This window comes from Mastigoproctus giganteus, chromosome 10, assembly GCF_048544385.1.
Source record: "Mastigoproctus giganteus isolate SK-2022 chromosome 10, ASM4854438v1, whole genome shotgun sequence".
NCBI classification, from domain to species: domain Eukaryota; kingdom Metazoa; phylum Arthropoda; class Arachnida; order Uropygi; family Thelyphonidae; genus Mastigoproctus; species Mastigoproctus giganteus.
This window is the reverse complement of record NC_143584.1, coordinates 15,416,585-15,430,051: the sequence shown is the minus strand read 5'-3', so window position 1 is coordinate 15,430,051 and position 13,467 is coordinate 15,416,585. Positions and strand designations below refer to the sequence as shown.

At 39.7% G+C, this 13,467-nt stretch overlaps 1 protein-coding gene across 1 annotated transcript in view; it reads right to left on the bottom strand.

The window, feature by feature from the left end:
- LOC150078794 (Na(+)/H(+) exchanger protein 2-like) overlaps positions 1 to 13,467 on the bottom strand; it is a 138,066-nt gene that overhangs the window by 45,179 nt on the left and 79,420 nt on the right. Inside the window, exon 2 of the mRNA XM_090383548.1 lies at positions 159 to 619. Within this exon, the coding sequence (XP_090239674.1) occupies positions 159 to 619 (461 nt within the window). The remainder of the gene's footprint in view (positions 1 to 158; positions 620 to 13,467) is intronic.

Below are 13,467 nucleotides of genomic sequence, written 5' to 3'. Positions count from 1 at the left end.
CCACCTAACATCGTGTTTATTAAGCTCATTATAAAACATACAAATCTTATTTTGGAGACTAACTGCTCAATCTATTTAAAATGATCAGCATGAGTGTTTAAATGTCATTCATCTTTATAATCCAAATGATTTTAATTATCAATTTAATGTGTACTTACCACTGTAACGGCATCATTAAGGAGAGATTCTCCAAACACCACTATGTAGAGAACGTCGTTAACATGGATTTCTTCAAAGACAGCTAATACAGCTACTGGGTCAACAGCAGAAATAATGGAGCTGAAGAGCAGGGTATCCAAAAGCGGAAACTTCACACCATAAAGTCCAGTGAGTCCAATTCCCCATAAGGAGAATCCGATAGTTAGGGCATTCCACACTGTTCCCACAACAGCATAAAGAAGAATCGTCGCTAGATTATCGAAAAACAGGCGATTAGGCATAAAATACCCGGCATCCAGAACAATAGGTGGAAGCATATACAAGAAGAAGACGTCTGGTGTTAGAGGACCAACTGATGAAAGTCCGGAGAAAAACAGAATGAGGCCAATGAGCACACCAACCAAGAGTAGGATGCAGCTTTCTGGACACAGGTTGGGTAATTTGGGAGTAACATGGAACCCTATACACATACAAAAGAGAAAAGGGATAAAAATCAGTATATATATATATATATATATATATATATATATATATATAACAGCAATTGCATGTAACATATAAAATGCAATGAATTTTATCTGTATACTTATTAGAACATCTACGAATCCAGGAAGAAGTACTTTGCAAATCTATTTTTGACCATAGGATGCAAGTCAGTAGATCCCCAAACGGAAGAATTGCAGTAAAAAAATAATAATAATAAATAAAAATTTACACTCTTGGTACGTGGATCCCAAGATCCTGGGACCCACGTCCACTGAATTTGATTTGGCCGACAATTTGCAATTCTGTGAACTGCAAAGTTAAGAGACGCACTTCAGAGACTATCATTAGACCTTCACCTTAATTCATATTTACGATGTGCAGCAAAGGTCAAGGTAAAATGTCTGAAACCTTGGTCACACATAGTTGGAAAGACATCTGCATGCAACTGGTTGACAAGCATTTCTTTGTTTCAAAGACAGGTTTTCTGATTTTAATGTCATCATGACTAGCAATACCGATCTGAAGAGTAATACTTGAATAACAATTTCAATGATGAAATTCATCATTTAATACTAATAACGTTACCACGTACTTTCACTCCATCTTAAGACTAAAAACAATAACTTCGCTTTTCAAATTTCAATCTATTAAGTCTAATTTATTATTTGATTTGTGTAACCATATTGTGTTTTCCATTGGAAAAACCGGACCTTAGAAACGATGTTTTTGCTATCGAATTTAAGCCTCAATAATCCGAATAAAGGAGTTTACTTCGGATTATCGAGGCTTAAAATCCGAAACTATCTAACATCCAGGATTACTATAAAAATACTTTCTCTCCTCTGTATTTGATTGACCAGAGGGTAAATTAACCTATAAATTTCCAGATATATATTTAACATATATACTAATCGTAAGGATGAAGGTATAATAACATGCTGAATCCAACCAACTTTCCAGAAGGCTGTTCATCATACCTTTATGGTTGTCACAGAACAAAAAATGCCAAAACTAAAAAGAGAATATTATATTTAAAGAATTGCCAGTTTCTTTTAACCAAAGCAATTTTTAACACTGATCTTAAAACTGTTTTGGATGTTAAAATTTTTTTCTTAAATCGTCTTAAAAGTGGGAAAGAGGTGTACCCCAAGGATCAGCCTTGGGGTCTCTTATTATTTACAATTTATTTAAACGATCTTACTTATGCAGACGGCGTAAGAATTTATAAATCTATACACTCATTGATTGTCTTTTACTAAAATAAAATTAGAGATATGGTTCTATTTGGTTATACATTGATCCCAGAACCAAATTAATTGAAGATCTAGGAGTTACCTTTTACTACACCGACAGGTACTGTATATAAAGAACATACAAGTCGAATTTACAAATAGAAAACGCACAAAATAATCCATGCTTGAAGTTTCTGCTGCTATACTTAATATTATGGCATGAGAAAGCGAGTATCTGATGTTTTGAATTCTGTTTCTTTAAACTCGTACAAAGTCTTCTTCTGCTCATCTTCGATGACACTCAGATTTCTAGACAAGGTTATATCTCTATTAGGGATTACCTCCATTCAAAAGAGGGCAGTTCCGTCTCAGACTTTGTTTCTGCTGCATGTCTTTTCTATAGATATTTGCATGGGCGCTCTTCTTCTGAATTGGCTTCTACAATTCTTCCTCTCTCTTCCAAATCAGTCTGAACACGTCCTGCAACCAGTCAGCATCCTTTTATTGTCCAATTTCAAAAATCGCTGAACTAATTTTCATTCTTCCTCATTTAATCCTTCAACTTCCATTTCTGGTATCTTTTTAATCTTCTTAACCTTCAACCATGGAACTAAGTACTATTGATTTCAATACCTTTCGCATTTGGGGTATGAAAAACCCGGAATTAGTAAATTTAAGGGGTTTTTTGTTTCTTCTTTTTTTCCATCTCGTAGTTAGCAACCTCGGGCAACAACTGCATGGTTTTTCCCTATCAAACTCTTGTTTTTCATCCCAGTATAGTTCTAAAAAAATCCAGGAGTTTATTTCACACCTGTCAGTTAGCTTGAAATCGATTTCTTCAACTTGACGAATTTCAGTGAAAATAATTTTTGGGATTCCCAAATAACCTTGTGCATCCTGTACCTACAGGATTCCTATTACACGGTAATAGGAATGGGGCAAGCTGTGATGTTTCCTCCCCTGTCAATCAACTGTCTAACTTCATCGCCACAGAGTATTAGCTATTCAGAGAGAACGTAACGTCACCATTATCTTTCTTCGTGGTTGGTATTCTCAACATGAAGCGGAAGAAGAGAAAATCTACGTATACATTGAGGTATTTCAGCGTCCAGATGAATACGACAAGCCTTGAAATACCTCGTTAATGGAAGTTACTGATGCTTATCAAGCAATTCAAATATTATTTATTATTTCATTTTAATACTTAACCTTTGCCATGATTTACCAGAGAAATACTAAATACTCTAGTTAGTATTTCTATGATATGGTAAAAGGTCAAGGTAGTTTTGATATCCGGATCTTTAACAGATGCATATGGTTGATACTAATTGCTAGGTGACTGGTATTTCTTCATCTCAGTGATGAAATGTTTGGCGGTTTTCTTTTTGGAGACGTTTTTATAGTCTGTAAGTTATGTAATCTTTTTTTGATAGATGCTGACTGTTTGCGACACGCGTTGGAACTGCTTGGAACAGTGATAGAATTACAGTTGCCAATTAGAAGAACGTGCCCATGGAAGTATTTATTGAAAATCTACATAGCAGAAACTGAACGTACATGAAACAGCATGGAGAGACTGGAGGTTGATCATTCATTGCTTTTTTTCAATGAAGCCTTGAAAGAAGATTTGGGAGCACTACTCCAGATGTGGGAACAATATTCCATGGAAGGCGGATTTGAGATTTGTACAGAATGAGTAGGTCAGAAGAAAACTAACACTTTTTTTTTTATGCTGAGGATACAATACTTATGCCAAGAGAGATTAGAAGAGAGCAAGTTTTCTAACAGAGGTGTCTAGAATTCTGAATGTTATCAAAGATTAGGATAGGAGCAGTAGACTCATTTTTGAAAGATATAACACAGGACCTAGTTTTAGAAGGATTGAAGTTAACTAAAGCTTTCTTTTCCCTAGTGGAGGATGAGGACTAAATGGAGATTGGCATTTAATGAATTGGTGATGGATATTCGAGAAGTTGAGGCCATTTGTTGTTATTGAGTTTTAGGAGCATCGGCAACTGAAGTCATGTTGCTCCGTATATACTGTCTGTAAATTGCGTGTTTTGTGGTCGATTTTCTGTTTGCTGGACGAAAAACCAGAGTTTCCGGGAGAAAAAACCATGCTACCCGGAGACCGATTAAACCAGGAACGGTGTGTAAAAGACCCATAAAAATTCCTCCCTTCATCGACGGGATTCGAACTCAAGTTTTTTCCACTTGACGTGGGGAGGACGGCGATCCTACTAACTGTGCTACCCAGAAGGGTTGAGACCATTTGCAGAGGACAACGTTTCTCAAACTAGAAGGTGAAATATAGTGTGCTATCGTCAACAAAACTATGGATAGGATTTCCAGTCAATGGGCCTTGTTGATAGCACAGTTAGTATAATCACCGTCCTCCCCACACTGGGTGGAAAAAACCCCCAGTTCGAATTCCGTTGATGGCGCCAGGAATTTTTATGGGTCTTTTTCACAGCGTGGTTGAATTAGTCGGTCTCAGACAAAGGTAGCATAGTTTCTTCTCCCCTAAATTCCGTTTTTCGTCAAGCAAATAGAAAATATACGGCAGAATGCCTGGAAGTTGCCAATGCGCCAACAACTCATTCTGTACAACAACCAACCAATCTGTCAGTGGATGCTCATTAATACAAAGGAAGAAAAGCGTTGTTGTAGAGTTTTTAGGAGCATCAGCAACCAGGGCCTTATTGCTCCGTGTACACTGTCTGTAAATTGCACGTGTTTCCGATTTTCTGTTTGCTGGACGAAAAACACGAGTTTTCGGTGGGGCAAAAACCATGCTACCCTCGCCTAAGACCGACTAACTCACCCACGTTGTGAAAAAGGCCCATAATTCCTCACATCGACGGGACTCTCAAACTCTGGTCTTTTTCACCTGGTGTGGGAAAGACGGCGATTCTACCAACTGTGCTACCCACGAGGGCAGGAAAAGAGTGGGAGAAGGACTGATCTGTGCGAAGCACAGTTCAGTTCTTCTCCAGAAATGTTCACAATACTTGCGCTGACTGGTCTGGGGGGCCGACTATCATACTGCATTCAGTCACTTAAGCTGAGCTATTAGCTCATTCTTTAGTTACTTTCTAGGAGGCAATGTCATGGATCACGTTGGACACAAAATTCGCTCAACAACAAAGCTGTTAACTACTGCCCAAGATCGAAAAACTCGTAGGTGGAATTTAAGAAATCTGAACACAAGAAGAGTTTGAAAGATAACTAAATTATATTTTTATTTATATCTAAATTATGTCTTTATTATACGAAAGGTATAGTAAAAGTCGATTCCCATCAAGACGTGCCAGGGGTATACCAAGAAGCATTCGTCTCCTGATGCAACTCACATAGACAGTTATTTTTAATAGCGCCAGCAGTCAGCACAAGGAAGAGATAATAAGGCAGAATCCGGTTAGTGATATGCAACAGCCACTAAGATGGCATTACATGCGACAAGGATAAACATAAAACAGCACTTTTACTTCCCTACGACAAGTTAATACACGCATTTTGAAAGTCATCTTGGAAAACAAGTACTGACTATTGATCAAGTTTATTATCTCAACAGGACAGGCCATGAGAGCTTCACGGATGTGCAGAAAATGTGGGATTATTTACAGTTCATAGAGAGATATATACGGGCCACTTCATAATGAATCATTCGTGTTTTTATTACTGCCCAATGGGACACTATTCGCATTAACAGCCAAATTATTCTTAGGAGCAGTTTACGCGTAAAACTGTTGTTGTAATAGGGTTTCAGGACTACCAGCGACTAAGGCCACATTGCTCCGTGTACACTGTCTGTAAATTGTGCGTGTCCGAGGTCGATTTTCTGGTTGCTGGACAAAAGGCCGGAGTATCCTGGAGGGGGGGGAACCATGCTACCCTCGTCTGAGACCGATTAACTCGGCCATGTTGTGAAAAAGGCCCATAAAATTGCTCACGTCATCGAAGGGACCGGAACTCAAGTCTTTTCCATTCGATTCTACCAACTTTGCAACCCACAACGGTTACCCATGCAGCCATTCAGTTACTAGATACTAGGCAAATAAGAAGAATAACAAGAAGTAGGCGTTTGTAAGCAAAATTTAAAGATAGAGGACAGTAAATAAGTTGGTCATTCAATAATTTCAGTTATCTGATAATCCTATGTTCGATTTCATCTGCCTCACTTGAAAATGGCCGTTTTCGAAAAGCCACGTTAGTGTAGATGTTTCTTTTTATCAGGAAACCAGAGAGAACGCGGTAACTGACATTTCAAAACAGCAAGGTGGAAACGTGTTTACACACTGCGTGGCCACTTAATTAGGCACGCTTTTTTCATGTAATGGAGAGCTCCATCAGTAACAGCATCAAGAGTTAGAACCATGCAATATCAAGCAGTCAGGCAGATACACTGTGCTGCCACTTTATTAGGTACACCCCTGCTGTGTATACAAATGGTTTGTCCCACAACGTTGCAAGTCACATGACCACAGTTTTGGATATAAATAAATATAAATATATAAATGCAGCAGAACAACCTTTCTAATATCAGTTAAGCGTACAAACCGTAGTAAGAATGGGGGAAAGGAGTGATTAACGGACTTTGAATGTGGCATGGTAGTAGGTGCAAGACGTGCTGGCCAAAGCATCCCTGAAACGGCAGTTCTCCTGAACTTTTAACGCACTACAGTTTCAAGGGAGTACCGAGAATGGTACAACGAACAGAAAACATCCTCTCAACGGCACTCCTGTGGAAGAAAATCACTTGTTGATGAGAGAGGTCAGACGAGGATGGCTAGAATTGGGCAAGGAAACAGATGGGCCACAATGTCACACATCAGGTCAGAATACAACCTTGGTGCACAGAACAAGGGTTTTCACATAAGACTGTCTCGGCTGTATCGAGGTTGGTCCATTAACAGCCTGAGTGTGGTAGTACAAAGTGTGTGTATTGTCAAACAGCACCAGGGATTTCTCCCATCTCCGCGAGTGTTCGCTGTATCGAGGGACAGTACTCTGTCAAGGCCAGAGATTTAAAAGTGTGTGGATCATGTGTTATGCCCATTGTTCCTCTGGCCTATTGGCTGTCGGGCTCCTGATGGGACCCGACGTTGTCCATACTATGCCAACGAGGAGGCTGGCCAGGTGTACCCTGTAATTTGTTGTACTCTGGCAGATCCCACCGCCTAATTTCCTGGGATTTCAACAGCTGGGTCGTCCTAAAAAAAATAATGATAGTCGAGGTGGTATTAAAATGACCGTGGGATTGTACGCTAAGATGACAAGTTCTAGAGATCTAATGGATCGGGCAATAATTTTGTGTTAATTTAAATTTGGATGTATGGGACTTTCGCTGTGTAGTCAAGAGAAGGGTAGGAAGACTGAAGGCTGGGGGAAGAAAGAGAAGGGGCTGATAGGGTAGATGGCCCCTGAAGTCAGTGGGGCATGCCCCACCAGAGGAAAAGAGGGGTGGCAGGAGGGAAAGAAGACGGCGAACCGTCTCACCCCCTGCCAGGGATTAGGAGTGAAAGAAGGCTGATCAAGGTGTCGCCCAGATCGCCATATGGCTAGGTGGCAGCAATGTGCTGCAGTCTTTTCTCTGAGTCCTTGCATGGGGGAGGGGTCTTGTTGTCTTGATCAGGTTGTCAAATGCCTGTGCTGAATGAGGTTGTCACAGTGTGATTGTTTTTTTTTTTTTTTTGTTTCCTGGTCATGTCCAGTTCATTTGGGTAAACACCTCGTTGATGCAAGAAGCCAGTGGAGGTTGTGGAGGTTGGTTGGTTGTTGTTGTAGGGTTTTAGGTGCATCAGCAATTTCGGCCATATTGTGCCGTCTATAATAGGCCCATAAATTGCGTGTGTTCTTTTGTCAATTTGCTGTTTTTCTGAACGAAAAGTCCGAGTTTCCAGAAGAAAAACCATACTGTCCTCGTCTGAGACCGACTAACTCAGCCACCTTGGGTAAAAGGCCTATAAAAATTCCTCGCGTCATCAGCTCGATCCGAACTCAGGTCTTTTCCACCCAATGTGGAGAGGACGGGGATTATAACTACTGTGCTTCCCACGAGCAAGCACAACAGAGGCTGAAAGACTATTGCAGGATAACAGAAAGGCAAGTCTGTAAGCCAAATAATAACCTAGTACAACAGTGTTAACTAAAGAGGCATTTCATAAGCACAACTGACCATCCCCTATCACGGATGGGGTATCGCAGCTGACGACCGAAACGAATACAACTCCTGCCAGCAAAAACAAGAAGGCAAGAAGGTAAGAATTACAACGAAGTCAGTACCATCAATATTGGACAGTGAATGATTCCATGTTATGCGAATAACAGTTCCTGCAGTTTCCCGTTGGTGGCTGAGGGAATTTCTAAAGACCTCTTCAGTTGAGGTTATACAGTAGTTTCAGTTCGAAGAGTAAGGTTTTCCCATATGAGTTATTCCAGGTTTTTCAGCCCACACAATGCAAATTGGCTCGTAAATACAAACACGCTTGGACAGACTTAATACAGAATGACCCAATATGGTCTAAGTCGTTGATTTGATCTGGTACAGATGCCAGTCTGTATTGATTCAATTGCTTCCCACAGTTGAGTTGTTGGATATCACTGCTCTTAAGAGCGCTTTGCACCTCACTTCACAAGTGATCAGTTGTATATAAATGTCATGACTACTAAGGCACCATGTCATAAGGGAAAAAAATTATACTGAACAGGTACCAGGAACACAAGTGAATTCAATCTACGGTGGAAGGAGCTCTTCGGTACAGAGATCCATAACTGTCCAATATGCAATACACGTTTCTTTTCTATTCTAGACTCTCGTAATTAGCACTTTGCTTACAATTGCTGATCTTTGAGATCATATAGGAAAACAGTTCATACTAATAGATTAACAACAGATGCAGGCAGAGATGAAACTGATCCTTGCACAGCTTCTATTGGAACAAGCAGCAGTCTACAAAGCAAGGTGCCGCGATTTCAAAGATTTCTGGGAGTCATCATGGAATAAGTAAATACATGGGCTGTGTTGGGGTAACTAAGGGTAAGGAACAGGTGCATGTACACCAATGCTAGAAGCATAGTAAGTAATTTAATGAATTTGAAGTGCTGGTCACACGGAAATAAAGGACGCAGAATTTGAATATGGGCAGTACAATGGGTACAGAAAGGAAAACAGGATAGGATGGGGGAGTAGTTATGCTCTTATTTAAGAAACACAAAATCTAAGACTTCAACCAAATGATATGGTTGACCTGTGTGATTTTAAGTCAGTTCGGTGTGACATAAGCACTAGGAAAGAAAAAAAAATGAGTAGTAGTGTGTTATAACACTTAGGTGTTATAACACACTACTACTCATTTTTTTTTAATGGCTCTGATTAGTGCAATGGACAGATATACAGAATTTCGTATAATGGGGGATTTCAACTTTCCAGACATTGACTGGAACATGTGGGTTGGTCACTTGCACACGAGTAAAGATTTTGGTGGATTTATTGCATGACTATTTTCTATAGCAGCTTGTTAGAAAGGCAACCAGAGGGAGTAATACTCTTCATCTGATTATCAGCAGTGATTTTCATGAATTAAGAATCTGCAGATAAATTAACCACTAGGTGGCAGTGAACAAAGGGTATTGGTGTGGGATTTACTTAAAGATGCAACTACCAAAACACTTAAAGTAAACGTTTGGGTAGACCTCAGAAACTGACGAAAAGAGGCAGTAGGGCGCTCAGAAAAGTAAATGAACCATTCAGTTATCAACGAATGCTCTCAACCAAGAGTTCAGAGTGGGCACAAAAGCTGACATGAATAATACCAGTATAAGGACGATACATATAGCTGCACTGCATCGAATTTTAATAGGACAAGTGCAGCATACAAATCAAACATCGCAGCACGCAACGCACAACATTGCAGGATAACAGAAAGTTCTTTACCTATTTAAACTCAAGAAGGAAAGGGATGAATCAGATTGGTCCACTGGATATTGATGGTTCAACAGTTGAAGATCCTGCTCAGGTGGCTAACAATCTAAACAAGTATTTTGCATCTACATTCACGCATGAGGAGTTATTCAGGAAGGAGAATGATGTAGGTAAAGTAAACATTGGCAGTGAGCTGGATGATTTTGTAATAACTGAGAGGAAAGTGGAGGAGAGATTGTTCAGGATAAACATAAAAAAGGCACCTGGGGTGGATGGGATCTATCCAGTTATATTAAAGGAGGCACCAAAGGAAGTAAGCAAACCCCTAGCCATAATTATGAGAGCTTCTTTGGACTCAGAGGAGGTACCCATAGACTGGAGATGTGCAAATGTAACCGCAATTCACAAAGGAGGATCAAAGGCTGACACAAGTAATTATAGACCTGTTAGTTTAACTTCTGTTCCAGGTAAATTAATGGAGGCACTGGTTAAAGAAGCACTGCAGGATCATCTAGACAAGAATTCAGTTATAGCTCAGACGCAGCTTGGTTTTGTTAAGGGCAGGTCTTGCCTGACCAATTTGATTGGATACTATGATGTAGTCACAAAAGAACTGGATGCAGGGAATAACTTTGATATTATATATTTGGATCTTAGAAAGGCTTTTGATACTGTTGCACATGGAAGACTGCTGCACAAATTGGAGCAGTGTGGCATTGGAGGCAAATTGCTGCTATGGATAAGGGGATGGTTGAGTGGCAGAAGACAGAGAGTGGTAATCAATGGACACTGCTCAACGTGGACTAATGTTATTAGTGGAGTTCCTCAGGGTTCAGTGTTGGGTCCGTTGTTGTTTTCGGTGTTTATGAATGATATTGATGATGGGATATCAAGTTTAATGTCCAAGTTTGCAGATGATACAAAGGTTGGCAGGGTTGTTAAGGACACTACTGACGCTATGCTGCTGCAACAGGATCTGGAAAGGTTGAACAGATGGGCTGAGAGGTGGCAAATGAAGTTTAACATTGACAAATGTAAAGTACTACATATGGGAAACAGTAACCCCAGAGCAACATATCAACTCTGCGGTACTACACTGACAGTGGTGGAGAATGAAAAGGACCTGGGGGTAATTGTGCAGGCAGATATGAAGTTCTCTGAGCAGTGCAGACGAGCCGCAAGAGTAGCTCATGGTGTCTTGTCAATGATATACAGGAATTTTTCTAGCAGGGATAAGGAGGTGATTATTCCCTTGTATAAGGCAATGGTTAGGCCACATCTTGAGTACTGTATACAGGTCTGGAGGCCTCATTTCAAGAAGGATGTAGAGCTGCTGGAACGGGTACAGAGAAGGGCAACAAGATTAGTGAATGGAACAAAGGGTTGCTCTTACGAAGAAAGGCTTAAGTTTTGCAAATTACAGAGTCTGGAGACTAGGCACCGGCGAGGTGATCTGATAGAGGTGTATAAGGCTTTGAATGGTTTGGGCATGCTCAATGCCAATGGAATTCTTCATCTTGCTCAAAATAATCACCTCAGAGGGCATAAATTCAAATTGAGGAAGGACGGATGACGGATAGATGTGCGGAAATTTGCCTTTGGCCAGCGGGTGGTTGGTTGGTGGAACCGACTTCCGTCACTTGTTGTTGAAGTTGATAGCCTAAACAAATTTAAGGCTCAACTGGACAGGTATTTCGAACGAACGGAGGGGTGAAATGGGAGTGGTGTGTTTTTTTTTTTTTTGGCTGATGCTGAATAAGCTTGCTTTCTTGCATCATATGCCTCTACTAATGCTAATGCTAACATCAACTTGCTTGGTATCCATCATATCGTAATTTGTTCCTGGAACGTTGGAAACCTGAATTATGGATGGACCAATCGCAGGTTTCGGATCTGATGGCCGTTATTAAAAATAAAATTTTCTGTTTATACTCCAGGACGACCACAGGAGTTCGCATATAATATGTTTATGCATATAATAAACAGCGATAATTTAGCAGTCACGGGCCTGTACCCCGGTCACTCAAGGCACGTGTACTTATGCACCCCCGCGATTGACCACTCGGCAACGACGGCCTATCCTTAATTAATGAAAACAATAAGCTAAGTTTCGTCTACATCACTTTACGTTAACACTGTTCATTCTAAAATTTACAGGATTTTTCCGGTTCACGTGGATGTGATTCAGCAAGTTCGGAGAAGATGACAAGGAACCTGGAAATATGTAGTAGAGTCTACTTCCCTGTGAATGAAGTTGGCAAAGAGCCAGTAACTATGCAAGGTTTTCCATTTTCACACGAGTTCAAACACTCCCAATAAAATGCTAGCTTCCTTTTAGAATACTTCTAAAATTTAAGGGCCCCCTGGAAGGTGGTGTGATCCGCCCCGAGCTTTTAACAAAAGTAAAATTTAGATAATTTAAAGTTATTTAATATTGTGAATTTGAGAAATACTCTTCAACAGAGGCTGTAGTTAGCCGATCTCAGGTTGAGGGAGTAGGGGTTTTTAAACATGTCAGGTTAATTTGCATATGAATTAAAGTTTTATGAAGTAGTTAGCGCAGATTTAATACGGTATATACAAAGAAAATGTCTCAACTGCAGACACTGAATAATGTAAAGCTCTAGAGATGATATCGAAGTTCTTAAAGGAAGATTTATCAAGGACTACATTAAAAATTTACTTCCAGAAGAGGTGACCGAATCATTACAGGAAACAGCATCTGAAATCCATATTTCCATGCATGATTAAACGATTATCTCAGACAATCTCAGAAAATGTGGCAAGGAGTAGAACAAAGAACCAACGTAGCTATGGCAATCGCTGAAGAGAAGCATGTGTAGTCGACCAAAGGACCTTGATGGCAAAAAAAGGTTTCAGTCTTATCACAAAGTAAACTTTCCCTTCGATTATAATTCATGATTAATGTGATAAAAAATGAATGATGCAGACTTCTGACAACATTCTCTATATTTATTTTGAGAAAAAGTACGTATCAAACATGGACTAATTTACAAGCATTGAAAATTATCACAATTTAAGAATTTATAGCCATTTACCAACGAGGAGGATATCTAATGAATTTTTTTTTAATCAAGCAAGTAAATCAGTACAGTCGTATTCAGATTTATCACACAATGTTTTCAACATAGCAGAACTTGTCCAATACATTCTACCCCAACACTAGTGTATCAATGTATTAAACAAATCTGTGTCAAGCTATGGCAACCATGATTAATACCTCGCTTTATATGAATATTATGATTTGCAAGATGCTTACCACTCAGATTTCTTCATCAGAAAGAAATGAAAATCACTGGGTGCAAGGTCAGGGCCACGGATGAAAGCATTTATGTGTAGCTTCGTACAAGTTCATTTATTCATTTCATAATATATGGATGTGTATTGTGACCATGATGATTGTTTGTCACTATAATTGTGGGAGTTTTCACCCAATGACATCCTGCAGTGGGTTAGTGTAAGATGTCCTTCGTTATGACTGAGTGGTTACGTCATCTGTCACTCATATAGAGGTCTGGTTTCAGTCCCCACTAAAATAGTACAATGTATAACAGTATATTATATTATTGCTGGAGATTGGAGTCTATTAACATCGGTTGTTAATAGACCCAATCTCCAAAATAGAAATTTATCAGCAATATCTTT